Here is a 19,694-nt window from a genome sequence, read left to right as displayed (position 1 = left end):
CCAGGCAGGGGCACCCTCTGCATTCGTTGTAGCAGAACCAACTAAACTGAACACCAGAAGATTGATCTCTGGCATGGTAAGTATAGATGTGTCCTTAATTACTGAGCTATAGCAGCATATTTGGCTGTGTTGATAGAGACAGAGGATTCATGGTGTAAAAAGCTAAAATGACAGCTCAAATCAAATGTTACTTCACTGAGATGATGCTCGTTTCACTGGATAATAGCTAGGACTGGGATTCTTCACTGCCCAACAGTATGCAGGCTACTGTTACTGGAGATCATACTCTAGCATCAAGGGGCTAAGCCATGAAACAAAAAATCAAGCCATAAGGAAAACTAACAAATAGGTGTGGGCCCAGTATTGGATCTATTTTAAAGTTATCTGAGGAGGCACATCTTCTGGATTTCAAATGTATTTTTAAATTCACATTACTCCGTTGCTGAATTTTATATGTTATATATATAAATAAATGTTGGGCTAATTCTGTAGTCCTAGTTAATTAACAAAGTGTTCACAGAACTATGCTAATATTACTGATGGTTCTGGAGCACAAACAAGTCATTAAAATAAACTTTAAAAGTTATCTTAATTTCAAGCTCCAGGACATAAATCGGTGTTTTCCCAGTACAAAAGGAAAAAATCATCTAGAGAAATAAATATTTTTGTCAACTTTTAAAAGTTTAAAAGTTTTGTCAACTTCTACAACTCTTTCATTGTATTACATGGTTAATGGTGCATTTCCTCTTTGTCATGATTTCTGCAAGTTGAGAGGAAATGTAATTTGATATGTGATCCATGTAATCTCTTCAGTAGTTTTTAATCATTTATAATTCTTATTATGTACAATAGTAACTGGGTTTTTTTTAACATCATTTAAAACCCAGCTTAAGCAGAGGCCTATGGGTACTAAATTCAGGTGAACAGGGCAATTTATAATCATGGTCTGAACATTCAAATTGGTGTTCAATTCATGTTACTCTGATGGTTTTATGCATTTTAATGGTTCTGTTGCTCACAAAGCATGAGATGCAGCCTCTTCCAGCAAGAATCTGCAAAGACAGTGGGTGAAATTCTGGCCCCATTGAAGTCAATGGCAAAACTGCTAGAGTATCTTGATAACTCCTATTACTAAAAAGTTACATCCCAATTTTCCATAGTTAGAATTGTTGAGAGTGAATGTTGGAATGATCCTGGCTTTTCTGCAAAAATTAACATTTTCTTCCTGGAAAATAAAATTGACTAGAGCAGTTCAGGCTTGATGTTCTGGCATCAGAACCACGGATGTTCTTGGACCACAGAGCCCAGGGACAGAGAGATTTGGCAGCAGGACCGGGAGCATGATGGGGAGGCTGGCAACTCAGTTGGGAGTCACTGGCGGGGGGCAGGCAGGAGAGGGGGGTGCTCTTGCAGTGGCCAGGAAGCCCCAGCCCTGGCAGCCGTGTTGCTCCAACCCCAGTGGCTGGGGCCAGAGCCTAAGGGCAACAGGACCTGGCACAGCCTGAAGCAGCTGGCCGCAGAGAAGGGTGGTGGCTAGGAAGCCAGTAGTAGGGGACCACTCCTGGTCCAGCAAATCCCCTCATTGCCGGACCAGAGAAGTTCAATCTGTAGCTTATTTCAGGAGAAGTTTAAGCCAGGCCAGTGAACAAAAGGTACATTGTATCTGTAGACTAACAGATTTATTGGAGCATTAGTCTATAAGGTGCCACAGGACTTCTCGTTGTTCTTGCAGATTCAGACTAACACAGCTACCCCTCAGATACTTATATCTGTAGTATCAAAATACTCCAGAAAAAGCCTTGGTAACATGAAAACATTAAAAATGCTTTGTCTAGACTAGAAATAAACTAGAACGTTAAATGATCTCTTGCCGTTTTGGTAATGGGGTAAGTGAATACATCCAACTAAATGGCAAAAACAGTCCTGGGAATGTTACTGATTCCACACAGGCTTTCATGCAGTGCTCACCTCTAGTCTGTCTGACACTAGTCTTTGAACTTGCGTTTAAATATCCTTTGGGATTTTTATTCAGTCATTATATCGGGGTGCCAATAGCCTCCACTGGGCAAGGTGAGGGGGCCAGCTCCATGCTCGCAGAAGGGGTGGGGGCCGATGGCAGCCAGCCCTCAGTGCTGCCCAAGGCGTGGTGTGCCCTCTCCCCCACAGCTCGTAGCTGCCCAGAGTGAAAAGTCCTCCTGCAGCAATTTAAAAGGCCAAAGGCTTCAGCTGCCACTGTTGCTACTGTGGTGGTAGCCGGAGCCCCAGACTCCTTTGAGATGCCAGGCCCCAGGATAACTGTCCCCTCTGCTCTTCTCTCCCCCTCTCTCCCCCCTCCCCCCCGTCAAGCCTGATCATAATTAAGTGCATATAAATCTCATTACTGACTGGTACTTTCTCACCTGACAATCTACATCTGTGTTTCTTAACCTTTTTTTATAAAGTACCCCCTTTAAAAAAAAAAAAAAAAAAGAATTGTAAGTACCCCCAGTACCTAGAGTTTTCAGACACGCACACAAAGTTTCTACCATCACAACACATTTGTTTAAACAATTTAATCATAGCCGGGCGGGTGATGAAATTTTTGGTTGTAAAAAGTACAAAAATAATAAAGCGCTGTAAACTTAAAACAAAAATTCAGTTTTCTCCAAATTTTACTTGTGTTGACGTACCCCTCAGACTTCTCTCGAGTACTCCTAAGGGTACTTGTACCACTGGTTGAGAAACACTGATCTACATCTAGAAGTCTGTGCAGAACCCTATATGTTACTAAGAGTGTCATCTGGTGGAGTCTTGATTGCATGGTCATCAGGTTTGTTTAGCTCCTGGTCGAAACTTCCATGACACAAGGGAGTTCTCTCTTTCCCCTCCTCCTTCCTGAAAGAAAATGAGGATTTGACTTGGGTGCAAGTGAAAGTATTGGAGGAGTGCAGAATGGTGTTCATCCTCCCAAAAGGGAGGGTAGAGCACACACTGAGCCTCAGTATACCCTGGGGGCTGAAGCAGAGCAACATTCCTGTCTTTCTAATGACCGCCTTCTTTTCTAATTGCTGGGGAGGGGGCGACAGGGAATCTTGGCTGTCGCAAATGAGGAGAAGTAATGAGATTATGTGAAGAAAAGGTTGGCATATATTGAAGCATTAGGGGAAAAACTATTTTTACACCGTTGGACATTCCTTCCTAAGGATTGATGAAAGCCTTAAAACCCTGTATAGACCAGCTCTCCGTCTATACTTTTAATCATTGTCTCAGGGAGAGCCAACAAGATAAGAGAAGTCTTATGTCCTGCTGTCCTTCCCACACAAAAAAGGCAGTAATTAAATTCACTGGGGGTCTATCTTAGCTTGTAAAAGAAAGGAAATATTATTTTTATGAATTATTATCCAAAATTACCCTTTCTCTAAAGATCTTACAATCTAAAAAAGCCAAATAGTCACAACATGTTAGCAAAGTAGTCAAAATGGTGATTGGTCACATCTTGAAAGCTCCTTTGTACGATTGTTTTGTTTATTGTGGGTGGGGCTGGTTGCACCACCTAATGCTAAGGTTGTCCAACCTGTTTTCAAATGCTTATAACTTTACTAATCTTCTGACTGCTCAGGCTGAAATTTTCCATGTTGGGAGTCTGCCTCAGGCTGATTTTTCTGGAAAATTTCAGCCAAATGGTTCAACCCTTTCCAAGGACAAGACTAAGAAAAAGACATTGTTTTGCACATGTGAACATTTTCTGGTGATCTTTTTTTGAAAGAGCTTTAATGCCTACATGTTGTCAGTGACGTACCTTTCTTTTGCTGTTCCTGTGACAGTCTGCCAAAATGTGGCCAAGTTATAAGCCTTTTAAAAATTGCAGTTGACTTGTACTCCATAGAGATTTGTTTTAGCAATGAGAATGATTCCATGACTGTCACTCTGTCTGTGTATCACTCAGAAGCCTGGAATGCTGCTGAATCATTGTGAAGCAATGGGAACAGCTATAAGTTTGTCTGTGATCGTTTTTTGTTCAGACTATCACCAGGTTCAATCACCACTAGGATGTGTAATCTGTTACTGTCCAATTTTTAACCTTAGCCATTTGACTTTACACCCATGGCATGTACAGACACAGCAAGGCATGTATGTATGCCATGCAAAGTGTCCTAAACCATTGTGATATCAGAGGTAACTCAACAAATCACCATCCATGCTCCACAGTTAATTTACATGCAGCAATTTAATTAGTTGTGAGGGAAATGGTACAGATGGTGGAATACTTGGCCCAGCTGCTCTATTGTTAAATTCCCTGAAGACTGTATCTACACTGTGCTTGCGCCAGCCTGGAGCTAGAAGGGGCCAAGTCCAAGTGCCTAATCCATGTCTACATTGCCAGCTAAATCAGCTCTATGGCAATTGATGCAGCAGTGTCGATTTAGCAGGTCTGGTGAAGACACACTAAGTCAATAGGAGAGCACTTTCCCGTCAACATCTGTACTCCCATCTCCCTGAGAAATGGAAGCTATAGCATCTCCCATTAACATACATCTGCACTGTGCTAAGACAACCTAAATGACATTGACCTCAGTTATGTCATTTATGTAACTGAAACTAGCATAACTTAGATTGATTTACAGCATTAGTGAAGCCTGAGATCTGCCTGTAGATGGTCTTGCCTGTGCTGTCAATGACACCCCTGGCAGGTTTACAGGAGGATACTGCCAAATTCTAAAGCGAAAGGGACAAGGCTGGACCAGCTTGGGGAATTAGATTGGGAAAAGAAGTATGGGGAAAGGTAGAAAGACTGGGACTGGAGTTTGCCTGGTGGAGGAGGGAAGCTAGGACTGGTGGTTGGGTTGGGAGGGGAATTGGGATTGCTCCAGCAAGAGAACTGGGACTGGGTAAGACTGTGACTGGCAGTGCAAGGAGCCTGGGAATCAGGAGAGGTGAGGGGTGGAGGACAATGGCTAGGCAAGGAGACTGGAGAGTAGGGATGGCAATGAGGGGAGCAGAAGCCAGGAATTGAGGGAAAGACGGAGATCAGATGAGGAGCTGTGGGAGAGAATTGGGACTGGCTGGACAAAGAGACCAGCACAAGGAGTTGGTTGGGGGGATGCCGAGTGAGGTGCCCAGGGAGAGAAACTGGGATTTGGAGCCACTGGGGATGGGAAATGAGGGCACTGGAGTGAGTGGAGACCAGGCCTGGGTAGATAAAATAGCAGAGCAGCTGGTTAGCACTGGTCTGGCTGGGCAAGGACACTGGTGACAAAGAGCTGGTGAAGACTGGGAGTGGGCTGGAGAATCCCAAGACATGAGATTAGGACTTGTTGAACAAGGAGAATGACTTTGGTGAAGAAAAGAGGGCAAGGAGTCAGCTCTGGAGGAGACACTGGATTGGGACTGGGAAAGTGACGGGCTGAGGCAGAAGGGGCCATGCTAATGGATAATAGGCAGAAGAATCTGCCCACCAGAGCACATGTCTCTCCAATGCACAGTGTAGAACCCAAATTTCCTGAGTCTCTCCAGTCCTCCGCTGCTAGCAACTATCTGTGGGACCCACTTGCAAAGTGCCCCAGTAACTTCTGCCGCTGACCCCCACACAGAATGATTTCCTCCTGCTGCTATCAGTTACTCAGTTAGTGCAGTTGTCAGAGGTGTGTGCGCCAGATCCCCTAAACCTGCTGATGACCCAGGCGTGTAGCTATATGACAGCACATCATGGAATTTCTTGTGGATTTTCCATGACATCTAAGTTCTTCTGAACTAACCAGAGCCAATCAGCAACAAATATTCAAAGTTTCAGCAGGAGAAGTAGAGTGAGTTGAGCCTTTAACATTTCTTCTTATCCCTTGTCAGTCTTGTTTGAGTATATCACTAGGGGTATGTCTACAATACCCTCCTAGTTCGAACTAGGAGGGTAATGTAGGCATACCGCACTTGCAAATGAAGCCCGGGATTTGAATTTCCTGGGCTTCATTTGCATAAGTGGGGAGCCGCCATTTTTAAAACCCCGCTGGTTCGAACCCCGTGCAGCGCGGCTACACGGGGCTCGAACTAGGTAGTTCGGACTAGGCTTCCTATTCCGAACTACCGGTACACCCCGCTTATGCAAATGAAGCCCGGGAAATTCAAATCCCGGGCTTCATTTGCAAGTGCGGTATGCCTACATTACCCCGCTAGTTCGAACTAGCGGGGTAGTGTAGACATACCCTGTGTCTCCAGCAGGACTTTCCCATCCTGTATGCAGCCCTGATTCTTATCCAGATCCATCTGTAGAGAGTGCCATAGCAGGCGCATAGTTCACACTCATCTCTCCGCATCCCCAGACCCAACATCTGACCTCTAGTGAGAAGGATTCAAAATCTTACTCATTAAATGCCATCAGATCAATAGACTGGTTTTTTATCATTTTTTATTGTAGTATAATATTACATGGTCGCGTCCATAGACAAAACACTACCCGTATCTCACCAAGTAGAGTATCACTTGGATTATCCTTACTGTACAATTATCCTTTTATGCAAGATTAAACACTATACAAGGTTAAACACTCCACACTATAATTCTCACTACATGTAGTCCAATTGAAATCAGTGGTGCAAGAATTCCATTCAGTTCAGCACAAGAATTCCATTCAGTTCAGTGCTCTAGGTCATCATAAAAGAAAGAGTCATGCGCTGTGAATCTGACTCCTAAGTTTCTCCCAGAACTTTGTGCAGGTGGTAACTCACGCAGGCTAATGGTGTATTCTAACTGTTCTACAGCAGTCTACATGATGTAGTGAGATTCTAAAAGCAAGCCAGTGTGATCTAAACATTCGAGCAAAGGCCTGGGACCCAGTACTCCTGGGGAGATCTGGGTGAAATATTTCTGGTGAATATTTTATTCAACAAAAAGGCTGTTTCAGTTGACACAAGACTATTTGTGAATTTGACATGAATAGTTGTAACCATTCACAAAACAGCCAGAAGAGGCAGAGGTAGAAAAGGAGGTGGTGATCATACCCCTTCGCACTCCCCCTCTCACCATTAGCCCAGTGATTTGGGCACCCACCAGGGATGACCCAGTTTCAGATCCTTGCTCTGGAACTGACCTGCGACAGGCCTCTCACCAAAACTTCTGAAAAAAAATTCAAATTCAGTTCAGCTCAAATCAATTCTATTTTCTCACCCAGCACTGCACCTGGGTTCTGTTCCCAATACTGCTGCTGGCTCATTGTGAACCTTTGGCCAAGTGACAATCTCTCTCGCTCTCTGCTACAGTTTATCCATCAGTCAAGTAAGGATAATAACACCTAATTCACAATGACAAGTTTAGAGTAAGGAAGTTACTCTAGACAAGTTTAGGGAAGCCCTTGTCGACCACTGAGCGTCCAGACTACGCGCTGTGCCGCCAAACAGCTGATCAGCACAGCGCGGCAGCCATTTTTTATGTAAATGAAGCGGCGATTATTTAAATCGCCGCTTCATTTTCCTATGTCTAGAAACCTAATATACATGGCTCCGTCGATGGAGCCATGTAGTCTAGACATACCCTAAGGTGCCATAGGACACCTTGTCTCTTTGATGTGTTATGCTGAATTCAAGATACATCTTAGGAGAAATGTTTTGGGTGTTAGAATTTGTTTTTAAAAATATACACAAGTCCAGTGTGTGTGTATATAGGTAGGGATGGTCAGTCACTCAGTGTTTCTGGATTAAAGCTTTATATTGTGAACAAGGTAATGTTTTATTTGCCATGTTTTGCTCACTGAGAGATAATATTGTTCCGTATTTGTTAACATGACAGGTTTCTTTCATTCACATTAAAACTATTTTCAAGCTAATTCCGCTAAACCAGATCCAATTGCATTTATTTCTAGTAAGTATACACTCTTTATTCATGCCCGTTGTTGAACCTATTATCCAGATAACCCTCTTACATACACAGATTATTATTTTAACAGGTAGAAAGGAGTCACTGTATTTGTTTGTGTGTCAGAGTGAAAATATGGTTTTTAAACAGATTTAGTCCTTTACCAGGTGCGCATTTAAGTAATTTTCACTGCATTTATACTTAGGGGGATTAGGAAAGAGAGTAAAAGAACTCTTTGTGCATTTGATTCATGAAATGTATTCATGCGTGTATAAGTGAAAGAGAGGTTTGAGCTACTGAAAATCAGATCCTTAGTCCTAGGGTATAGAGAGAGGGGAAGGGTGTGATATTTGCTGCTCAACTACGTTATAATATTTATATATTCAAATCATTTTAAAAATGGCATTCTTGGCATTAAGCCATGTTCTTCGTATCTCTTTTGTGCTGGGTTGGAGGGCGGGGGGGCCACCGTACCTTGTAAACAGTAAAATCGCAGCTGTACAGGGTGTGAATGTAGCGGTAGCACTCGTAGGTGAGTTCAGGTGAGCATGTAGTGCAGCATAAAATGAGTTTGGAAGGAAAAAATTTTTTGGTATGAAAAGATATTAAAAATTTACATCATATAAAGCTCACCAATGAAAGGTGTCATAAGCTTGAGCGTTTTATTGTGTACATTATTGTATTTTGAGCTTCTAAACAGCCATTCCTGCTCCCATCATCTTCTCCCCTCATTTGTGGAGTCTCAGCTAACACTAAGCTGTTGGCGTTGGGTCAGGCATGGAACCTTGATAAAACATGAAGTCAGCTGACAGGGCCTTTTATATGCTACATAAAAGGTTGCTCTTGTTTTACATCCCTTGGAATATAGAATATTTAAAACTTTGCAAAAGACTACTTTATTTTAAAAGACATTACCTGGCTTCTTCCTTGGGCCAGCTCTGCCTGATCTGGTTTGTAACTATGGGAAAACATGTGACATCATTTGAATGTGAGCTAGTGACCAGTGTGGAACTAGATGTCATAGCATCTGAGGGAAGAAAGGCGGGAGGGGGGGAAGCAAGTCTAAAACAAATATACCAAGTGCCTCATTTGAGGAGAATTTTGTAAACAGTTAGGCACTTCAGTGTGTGCTGACCGTAAATACCTGAGTCTCCTTGAGATCAGTGGAATTACTTAGAGGCTTAGGGTTAAGCACATGCTTAGGTTTTTCCCTGAACTGGGGCTATAATATTCATGTCACCTTTAGATAAGCAGGATTTTGGAACTTATTTTCTGTTCAGTTTAACAAATGTAGAATATAGTAGTCTTCAGATGTATATATTACACATACATGAGCATGATAAAAAAGGTCATTACACCAGAGCAAAGATTTTTTTTTATAATTCCAGAATGTTTTCCAGATTTTATTTTAATGTTATACTAATTTTAACAGATTGTAAATTAAATTAATGTAAAGAAAGTTTAAGCCTTTAGAGTTCCACTGTGAAATAGTTATATAAATCTGGCTAAGCAAAATAAATCTCACTAAAACAGTGGGATAAAGACACCTGTGTTGGTGACATTTCTTATAGGGTCTTTGATCTTTGTTGTATTTAACTCTCTGGGTTTCTAATTCTAAAGATATTTTAAGTTACAAGGGGTTTTAGCCTTGCTCTATATTTAATCATTTATTCACCAGTTGAAGCATTTCTTTTGGTCAGAGGCGTGTTCTCTAATAAAGCTTCTGTTCTTTTTGGTAAACAATATATTTACAAACCACAAATAACAAAGTAGAAGCTGCAGAAGGGTTATGGCATGATAATTAAGTACAATGGCGATCCATATGAACAGAAAATGCCAAGGAGCTAAAACAAAGCAACAACAGCTTTGTTTGTTGACAGATGTATGAGCCATATTGTTAGTTAATTGGGTAATGGTGTAAACATTTGCAAACTCTGCTGTCCCTCGGTGTATTAAACAGCACACTGAAATCGAGAAAAGCTCACAGGCTTCTTAACTGTAGGTACTCAAGGCTGTTTTTATCTAACTTCCTGCATATAAAGAAATTGACAAAAGTACATTGCTCATCTTTGTTATTAAGGTAACTGAAGTTTGCAAAACCCAGGAGTTTTGATTAGGATGTGTATCATTAATTACACTCAAGTGAATAAAGGGTTTCCATCTGGTTACAGTCTGGAGGATAGTGTTCATTAACCCAGCGTTGCTTTTCAAATCAGCTTTTGCCTGATACAGACAAATCTCTCCCTCCCTCCACCTACCTTTCCTTGCTTTGCAATAAAGGGGTTGTGGGATTTGAAAAGAGAGAGGATCTAATTAGACACAGGCTTAAACTGAACAGAGAAATAAAATTGCTTCTCTCAGGTGCACTATACCTCTTGTGCTGAGAATTATAAAGGTCCCTATACACTTCCTTTCAGTGCCTAAATGCAATGGACAGTAGCAGAAGAATACTAAAGCATTAAAAATGCAACAAGGTACTTAATTAGTATACTTCTGTAATCACAAACTTGAACACATTACTTTGGCTGTTTTTTACATAACAGGTTTGCTATCTAAGATAACAACCTTTCAATAATTTAAGCAGCATCTGTGCAGGAATGCATAATTGGAGTATAGATAGTAGAAATCTAAAATGAATTTTAATAGTCCGGTGTCTGTACATTTTTCTACTCTACTATTCACAGATAACTCACTGTGGTACAAAACATAGGAAAATATATCTCAGTATTGGGAATTAAAAATATATATCTGTATTTTTTTTTTTTAGTACCATTACATTCATCAAGATGAATGAGACTGATTTTGAATGGGCTTTAAAATGTAAATAGTGAATTATCTGTAATTGTACAGTAATACAGTGACAATAAAGTTACTTGGAATAAATGCTATCAAATTAAAGGGATTGCATTTTAAAACTTCCAGTATCCCAGGATTGATATGAGAAACATACCAACATGCTTTTGAGAAAGAGAAATAAAAATTAAATACAGTAGGTGTTAATTATAGTAATTTCTAATACCTGATACACTTGTACATCACTAATTTCTTTTTTTTTAAGCTTTGACCTCTATGAAGAGTTTTTAAAATCTAGAGGCCTGATGTGGTCATAGGTAAAACAATGTTGCTTCTAAATAAGGCTTGCCTGTATGCATTTGTCATTGCTGCTTTAGCATAATGCTAATAAAACAGTACTCATTTATAACCTCAGTAACAAACCCAATATTCATGTGCGAAGAAAGAAATAAACCAGAACTAAAGATCAAACTATCAGTGGATTGTTTCAAACAACAAAGTTAATAAGTAGTGATTAAATATGTATATCAAAACCTTGCCATTGTCCTTTTAAATGCCACAAGGGTGTTATACAATTCTGGATGTTACAACATACAAATGTTTGATACAAAGGCTGGGCTTGCCTTTCTACTATTATGTGTATGGTAAACGTCCATAGCTATAGCGACTGAGTCTCACTGCATTGATCAGGCCCACGTGCAGAACAGTTTCGAAAGCACTTGAGCACATTTCAATAAAGCACCTAAAGTACATGCTTAAGTTTCATTAAAGTTACTTCAATGGGGCCTTAATGCTTTGCTGAACAGGGAAGAGATTACTCACAGTTTAAAGTGAAAGCCAATGGTAGCTGAAGGTGCCCGTTCCATTAAGAGCCAGTTTGTAAAGATATTTGGGAACCTAAAGAAGTAAATAGGTGCATAGTACGGTTTTCAAAAGACTCAGGCACCTATTTCCCCAGTGATCTGCTTAGCTAGATGCATAGGTATGACAGTCCCACTAGGTACCTATCTGCAGCTTTAAGTTCCTAAATGCCATGAAAAATCTAGCCCTTGATGCTTTGCTGAACCAGGGCTCAAATGAATCAAATATAAAGCCAGTCCCACATTCTTGCAAACTTAAATCTCCTCTTGAACTAAGTGGGCGTTTAGGATGCATGTGAGCGGGTAATCTATTTGTGTGTCTCACTTTCACCTTCCAGTAACCCTTTCAGAATGACATCCACTGTGGCAAAACCAGATATCTTCATCCTGAAGCTGATAAGGCAAAGTAAACAACTCTTCCCAGAGCGAATGGGTAGCATCTGTTTAAAATAAAGGAATCTGTTCTTTCACCAGTGCACTGGGAATTCATGCACAGAGTTCCTGTTAGCACTAATGGGAATTACCTTTATGAATCCCCCGGGCAGAAATCAAAATTGCTTCCCAATGAACATTAGTCTATGCTCCTGAAGATATATAGTTCACAGGACTTATACATGTCTTTTCCGATTTCTTGTTTTATCTTTACAGGTGACTCAGCTGGATCCAAATAAATCATTACTGGAGGTAAAACTGTATCCTCAAGAAACCCTTTTCCTAGAGGCAAAAGAATAGATTAGACCAGATGACAGAACTCGTAACCCTTTGATAAGACAGAGGCACAGTGCTGGGGGAGAGGCTTCTAGCAAAACCACCTTGTACTATCATCCAATTCAATGCAGTGTCACCACTCTGCCTCTTGCAAGAATCCTGAAAAAAATAAACCTAGCTACTTAAAGTTTCACATCCATGAGTATATGTTTCCAACCTCGTTTAAATGAGCAGAGGATACTATTCTGTTATGAACACTGAACATTACGACTCTGTTGCTCACTTCTCATCTGGCTTTTGTTATAATTAATGCACTGTTAAAATGTGAGTGATTGTTAAGTAGAATTTTTACTCCTCAGATGCCCCTTTTTCACCAAGGAATCTTGGACATTTCTGCCTGTACTTTTGACACTAGAATGCTGTATATTTGATATCTCGCTGAGCCAGCGCCCTCATATATATGCATTTTACTCTGTGTGGATTTCTACTGTGCCACCTAATTTAAAAAGGCAGAAAAAAATTAAATGGAACATTCTCAGCCATGGAAATTTAACAGTATTATAGTAGAAAGCATATAATTTTTGTTGGTACTTTCTGACTTCTTTGATAAGATGTAAGGTTTTGTTTGAAGAATATAGTTTGACATATATGCAAGATATTTATTTACTGGTTCTGCTTTGGGTTTCAGTTCTGATTCAGTTTAGGAAGTATTTGCCATTACATTGCAGTGTGTGAAACTGCTTATTGCATGATGTGAATATTTAAATAATGTTAGAAATGGGCCAGTACCAGAAATCTGGTATCTTGCCAACACTTCAGGAATCAGCTGATATTGAATATTAGCTGTTAAAAATCTTTCAAATACCAGATACAAAAGTTCTCTATTCCTCATTGTGGAAGAAATGGCAGTTCCCATTTTTGCATTTTCCTTCTTTCTGGCACTTGTTTGTATCCTATTACTCTGCTGTTTTTAAAGCACCTTGTTTGTTTCACCAAATGATAAATATCTGAAGAGATGGTGTAATAAGAAATCTGCCTTATTTTGACATTTTAACAGTAGGTTGCTGATCCCGTCTCAGATTAACAAATTCTAGTTCTATTGTCTGAAATGTATGCACTATCTGGTATCTGATACGGACAAAATTTGGTACCTTATGTACCTAAACCACAGAATGAGCATACTGAAGGTTCAGACCTTAATATATACTTGATGCCTAACCCTGCATCAAAACACTTTTGATATGCTTTTTGTTTTATCCCTGGGCTTACTGCATAGTGCACAGGAGCACTACAGAAACATCAGCTGCTAAACAAACTTTGTTTGTGACAAAAAAAAAGAAAGAAGAAGCTTGGAGTATTATTTTCACACTTTGTTTATATATATATATCTCATGTTCTTTACCGTAGCAGATTGAATCCCAGTTTCAACACTGAATACTAATCAGAATCTTAACTGTGCACATCTTCGGTCTTTTTTTTCTTTTGGGGGAATGGAGATATAAAATTAATGTATGACTATTATTAGGGTGTTAGTAAAGCTGATATATTGTTACCTACCAAAAAATGCAAACTTCAGAGTGGGGAAAGCCTTACTGTATCTTTATGATAATTCTGTAATTAATGCACACAGCACATACTTTTAGAAGTGATGTACTCATGACAAGCTAAAGGTTTAGATGTAATCATCTGCAGTCCACAACACACAAAATAATAGGCAAATGTAATGGAGAGCCAAATGCAGACACTTAATTTTAAACCTCTGTACTGCTTCACAAGAAAAATAAAAACAAAAGCAGACACTACAACTATTAAATCTAAATTTAACACAGGTTGCAAACTGGGTGACATTGTTTGCACAATCACAGTAACTTATACAGCAGGTACTTCAAAGTGATGCTTTAGTTCCCCCCACCCCTTCCATTAGCTCGTCATTGTTTAATTGGCTATTAAAGAAAGGAGTTGCTGAAATATTGCTGCACATAGCAGGGCAAACTTTCAGTTAACTTTTTATATTTAATCTGTTTAACTTTTGTTTGATCTCATCATGCTGTTTTCTCTCACTCGACTTTATTTCTGTATTTTGACTATATATTCTTTGATACTAATTTGGTTATTAAATGTGGCTTGAATATTTGTTGAACCTGTTAAGTCAATGCTCCTGGTTTTTTTTCCCCCTAACATTTGTTTTGACAGTTTCTTCTCATTTTATTCATACCACAGAATACACTGGCATCATCAAAATGTGGTGGTGATAATTAAAACTGTTCTAAGTGATGGTATTGCAGCCCTCTGCTAGTAAGTAAGACATCCTCCTGCAAGAACACAATTATAGCTTTCTGTTTTGAGAAAATGTTGATGATTTTGGGTCTAAGAGACATTGGGCCTCATTTTGAGAAGCAGACTCCAAGATTGGAGATCCCTTTCCAGATTAGGCCCATACTGCAAATTAATCCAGTGTGGACACATTAATATCCTATGCATGATTTTCTGCTGACCTAAACTAACCATACTCTGCTAGTGTAGTCAATCCGCCAATGATTATTCAGACTGTTACGCAATATTACCTACAACTGTAACAATGTTACTACAGAGCAAGAGCATATCTCTAATTCTGTTTTTATATCCTCAGCTCATTAATGATTAATATTAAATGTCAATGAATTTTGTTAATTAATGGAATCCTGTAATAAGGTGTTGGCTTTAACTATTAGCCCCCTAAATATTATGGTGAAGGTGGGGTGCTCTCTGCAGCTTCTGAGGTAAGGTCCTGCTTTTGGCAGTGCTGTTCTAATCACATTCGAAATTATGCAATACCCAAGTGTTTCATCTGTGTTCTTGTCATCTGCACTCTTACATTTAGTGAGGTTTTTTTTATTAAACTGTTTTTTTAAATGTAGCAGAACAGGACTTTGGCTTTCACAAACTGTACCTTTTCGGCACCATTAGAAACATAAAATAAATTTGTAGCTACAATAATGTTTCTACTAAAATGTACTTGACCTGTGTTTAAAACATGATTTCACTGTTCCTATCTGTGTGGGGGAGAAACTCTTGACAAGTCTGTATACCTGCGAGAGAGATTTTGCAGAGATGATGCAGCATCTGAGAACTACACAGTGAATTCTTAGTTCTGTTAATTGTTCTTACTTTGTGGTTTTGTCCAGTGTCAGCAATTAGCAGGTGACTCTTGCATTACTCTACACGTCTCTCACAAAATGCGTACTCTTAGCTTGTCTCCATTATGACTATTTGTATTTTACAACTCATCAATTTTAACTTGAATTTACCAACTGTTCCCTAGTCCTGGATGGAGGGGTTTTGTAACCATGCATTGGAAACATTAAAGTAATCTTAACTGAAAACTCTTCATGAGTAAAAAGCATTCCTGGCTCATCAATATCCTCATTCTCTAGACAAGTTCAAGTCTAATGAATCAATTGAGCAATCCACTATTTTCTTGGTTGATTCAATTCCCTTAATCTCTAGCTAACTTTTTTTAGTTTTCGATCAGGGGCACAACTTTGAGCTGCAGGCCTGGAAAGCCACTGGCATTTGAGCTGTCAAACCCATCTCCCTGATTACTGACATAGGATCAAAGACAACGGAGCTCCTTCGCTACCTTCTGTTCCCCCCCCCCCAAACCACGTGTCCACGGCGTGTACCAAGTGAGTATCCTTGAGCAAGGGTTTTCAAACTATTGCACCATGACCCTCTTTCTGACAACAAAAATTACTGCACCACCCCAGGAGTGGGGATCGAAGCCTGAGCCCACCTCAGCCTTGCTGCCCTATGTGGGGAAGGGGCTCAAAGCCCAAATCCAAGCCCCAGCACTCTGGGCCGGAGGCCAAAGCCAAAATCTTCGGGCTTGAGCCCCTAGTCTTGGGTGGTGGGCCTTGCGCTTTGGCCCTGGGTCCCTACATATCTAACACCAGCCCTGGTGACCCCATTAAAAAGGCATTGTGACCCTTGCCAGGGTCCCAACACAGTTTGACAACTGCTGCCCTTAAAATAACTGGCCCGAGTTCTAGTCATACCGTTGGGTCCACGTGTTTAGAATGGAGATGTTCAAGCTCCTTTGCATTCTCACTTATCCCTGTTCTTTCGACACTGCCTGCTTTATTTCAATAAGAATTGTGGTATACAGTGATATTGCTTCAATTTTGAATATGTCTGAGCACTTTCTGATACACAAATTATTGTGACTACAATGTTGGGAAAAAAATTAGGTGGTGTGATTATATCCTCTCACGTGCCAGACTACACACTTAAAGCCTGGCTACAGATTTCCATAACTGGGCACTTTAGGGTTTATAATGGGCATTTCTCTCTCAGCATATTTCATTTAATGACAAGCGCTCTTTTCAGTGGTTTGAGGCATTTTTATTTTTTCTCCTTGATTAGTTAGGAAGATAAAAATCTTCCTCTGGCAACCCTGTTCTGCGTTCGTTATTCATATTTTCTGACATATCCTTCTTGTGTGTCCTGATCCATTTCCAGTTTCAGACTGGATGCTTGCCTCATTTGTGGAGCCTGGATAAGTTGTTTAATTAAATAATTATGAATGCACATGGCTCTCTCTCCATTCAGAAACTCAAAATACACTAATACGTCTATTCCATCCCCAGTACCCTTTGGACATCTCTAAACATTGCTTTGCAGTCTGGGATAAAAGACAGATTTTTTTCCATCTCTTAAAAACAGCCTGACTTTTCAAGATGAATTACAACTACAGTTTGTCATTAGCTTTTATCGAAACCAAAGAGCAACAGGGAACCCAAATAACTGACAGGTAAAAATATAGGTCCAGATTGTCTGGTCTGACTGAGCTGTTCTCAGGGGAGAGCTAGAGAAGAGCTGTCCTAGTCCCACCCTTGTGGCTCCCTGATCCTGGAGTCGGCTTGGGTGCTCATTTGGGCACATTGTATTTTAGAAGCCATGAGGCTGCTCTAAGCAGCTACGTGGAGCCTAAAGAAACCAGTGTGGCACCAGAAGACTGTAACTCTCCAGCTACCTCCCTTAGGCAGGGAAATGAAATAGTAAGAGAACTGCTGCAATACAGACCTTGTACCATCCAATTAAGTACCGTACCTAGAGGCATTCCCTAGGAGCATGATAACACTAGCTGTGTGGCCCTTTTGCTTGGCTGGACTGGTGAAAAGAGGCCATTGAGCCTGTAAATGAAGAGCAGCCAATGGCATGTACCATGAAAGCAGCACAAAGGAATATGGAAGAATTCCTTTGGGGCTACAGTCAGTTCAGTCAGACCAGAGAATATGGGCCTATGTTGACACTGTGTCAACCTAACCACATTGACGGTAACTATATGCCACTCGAGATGGATTAAGTTGGCAGAGCAGGGCAGTTATGATGGCAGGAGAAAAATTCAAGTGCAGACATGTCCACAGCTAGGTTGACACAAGCTGCTTTGCATTGACTTAACTGTAAACCAGTTCTTAGTACATTGATGGGCAACCTAGGCTGGTGAGCGGACCGCATGAGTGGTCCTCCATCTCAGTAGGTTGCAAGATTGTAACTAAGATGGTCTTCCGGGATAGGGTAGTTTTGCTAACTGCTCTTGGGTACCTAGAATTTGCAGGGTGTGCTGATTGAACTATTGCAGTGTTTGATTGAATACAGAGCGCGCTCAGTCAATGCTGAGGTACCTCCCTTCATATGCTCTGGTTTTAATGTGTGTCACTTTAGTAATTCCAGTAGGGAAAAAACTGTGGCTGGAAACCAACGGCATCTGGTTACTCTGCACATGGAGAACAGTAAATAAAATATCTTGCAGGCTGCACATAAAACCCCAAAGAGCCACATACAGTCCCCAGGTTGGCCACCACTGTCTTAGTGCACGTAATCAGGAATGCCCCAAATGCAAACAAATTATCTGATCTCTCATTCCTTGTCCTCAAATGATACCTACACAACCCCTTTCAAAAATCAAGCCTGGAAGCTTAAATTCATAACGTTGCTAGATACTAAAAATCAAGGCCCTGGATTTATAGTTTCCTACAACAGTCTGTAACCCACTGTCCCTGCTTCTTTTGGCCGATGACTATAGGTTACTGGACCACTTCATCTCACATGGTCTCTCGGATACATTCACTGCCTAAGCCAGCCGATCTCAAACCACGGGTTGGGACCCCAAAGTGGATTATGAGACCTTTTGAATGGGATCTCCAGGGCAGGCTTAGACATGCAGGTTCCAGAGCTCAAGCCTGAACCCACTGCCCAGGACTGAAGGTACAGGGAGCTCAGATTACAGGCCCCCATGCTAGGGCTGAAGCCCTTTTGCTTCAGTTTTGCCTCCCACACCACCTCATAAAGGCTACAGCTAGACTGCATTGCTTTTCTGGGATACCAGGTATCCTGAAAAAGCAGTGTTGCGTCCAAGGAATGTGTCCGCTTTTTCGAAATGTTTTTCGAAAGAACGGCCATGCTCTTTTGCCATCCCTGTAAACCTCATTCTATGAGGAATAAGGGATGGCTCGAAAGAGTACTATCTTTGGCAATTTGCCACTGCGTAGACAAGCCAAATTTCAAAAGAGCCTCTTTCAAATTTAAACTGGAAAAATATAAGTAATTTGCATACCGCAAATCGCAGATCTTTTCCGATTTAACAGTGCAGTCTAGACATAGCCCCACTGCTGTGGGGCTCAGGCTTTGGCCCCTATACTCGAGGTTTATGGGGCTCAGGTAGGCTCAGGTTTTGGTCCCCCATGCTGGGGTCATGAAACAATTTTTGTCAGAAGGGGGTTGTGGTGCGAAGAAGTTTTAAGAACCGCAGATTTAAGCTAAAAAAGTATTTAGCTGACACCCTTCCCAGACCTGAAGAAGAGCTCTGTGTAACATGAATACTTGTCTCATTCATCAACAGAAGTGGGTCCAATAAAAGATATTAGCTCTCTCAGGGTACATCTATGCTGTGGGCTAAAGTCAAGTAAAGATATGCAACTTCAGCTACATTAATTGCTTTTGGCGCTGTCTACATAGCAGGAAGTCGAAGGAAGAACACTTTTCTCCTTTGACTTCCCTTACTCCTTGTGAAATAAGGGTTACAGAAGTCAGAGTAAGAAACCCATTATTCTGAAATAACGGACTTGCTGTGTAGATGCACACACTATTTCGAAATAAGAGTTCAATGTAGTCATAGCCTCAGCATGTTACTCAAAAGACAAATAAGATAATTGTGCATATGACTTCTGATTTTCACACTTTCCATGTCATATTGTGCTTTTAATTATTACTTCCATTAGTAATGTCATGCTTTCAGGCCCTGAGGGTGGATCCAACAGAATTTATGAGATAGGCTACATTAGTTATAGAGCATGAGGTAGCCTCTAATTTAGAACCAAATGTTATGTTCAGAAACTGAAAGGCAGTTAACTAAATTGACAGAGATGCATGGAGAGTAAGGAACTGGGGTAAAAATTAAGGTCCTATGTTAGCCTCACTGGCTGTGTCTAGACTGGCAAGTTTTTCCGCAAAATCATCTGCTTTTGCGGAAAA

General features: G+C 40.7%; 1 protein-coding gene across 4 annotated transcripts in view; it reads left to right on the top strand.

Annotated features, from left to right (window-relative positions):
- FAF1 (Fas associated factor 1) overlaps nucleotides 1-14,330 on the top strand; it is a 303,972-nt gene extending 289,642 nt beyond the window's left edge. For all 4 annotated transcript variants that reach the window (XM_075935955.1, XM_075935954.1, XM_006126427.4 and 1 more), the window contains one exon: nucleotides 12,123-14,330. In XM_075935955.1, the coding sequence (XP_075792070.1) occupies nucleotides 12,123-12,206 (84 nt within the window). In that variant the 3' untranslated portion in view covers nucleotides 12,207-14,330. The remainder of the gene's footprint in view (nucleotides 1-12,122) is intronic.
- Nucleotides 14,331-19,694: the final 5,364 nt, after the last annotated feature.

Source organism: Pelodiscus sinensis, chromosome 9 (genome assembly GCF_049634645.1).
Source record: "Pelodiscus sinensis isolate JC-2024 chromosome 9, ASM4963464v1, whole genome shotgun sequence".
NCBI lineage: Eukaryota > Metazoa > Chordata > Testudines > Trionychidae > Pelodiscus > Pelodiscus sinensis.
Note: the sequence above shows the minus strand (reverse complement) of the source record. Positions and strands in the feature narration are given on the sequence as shown.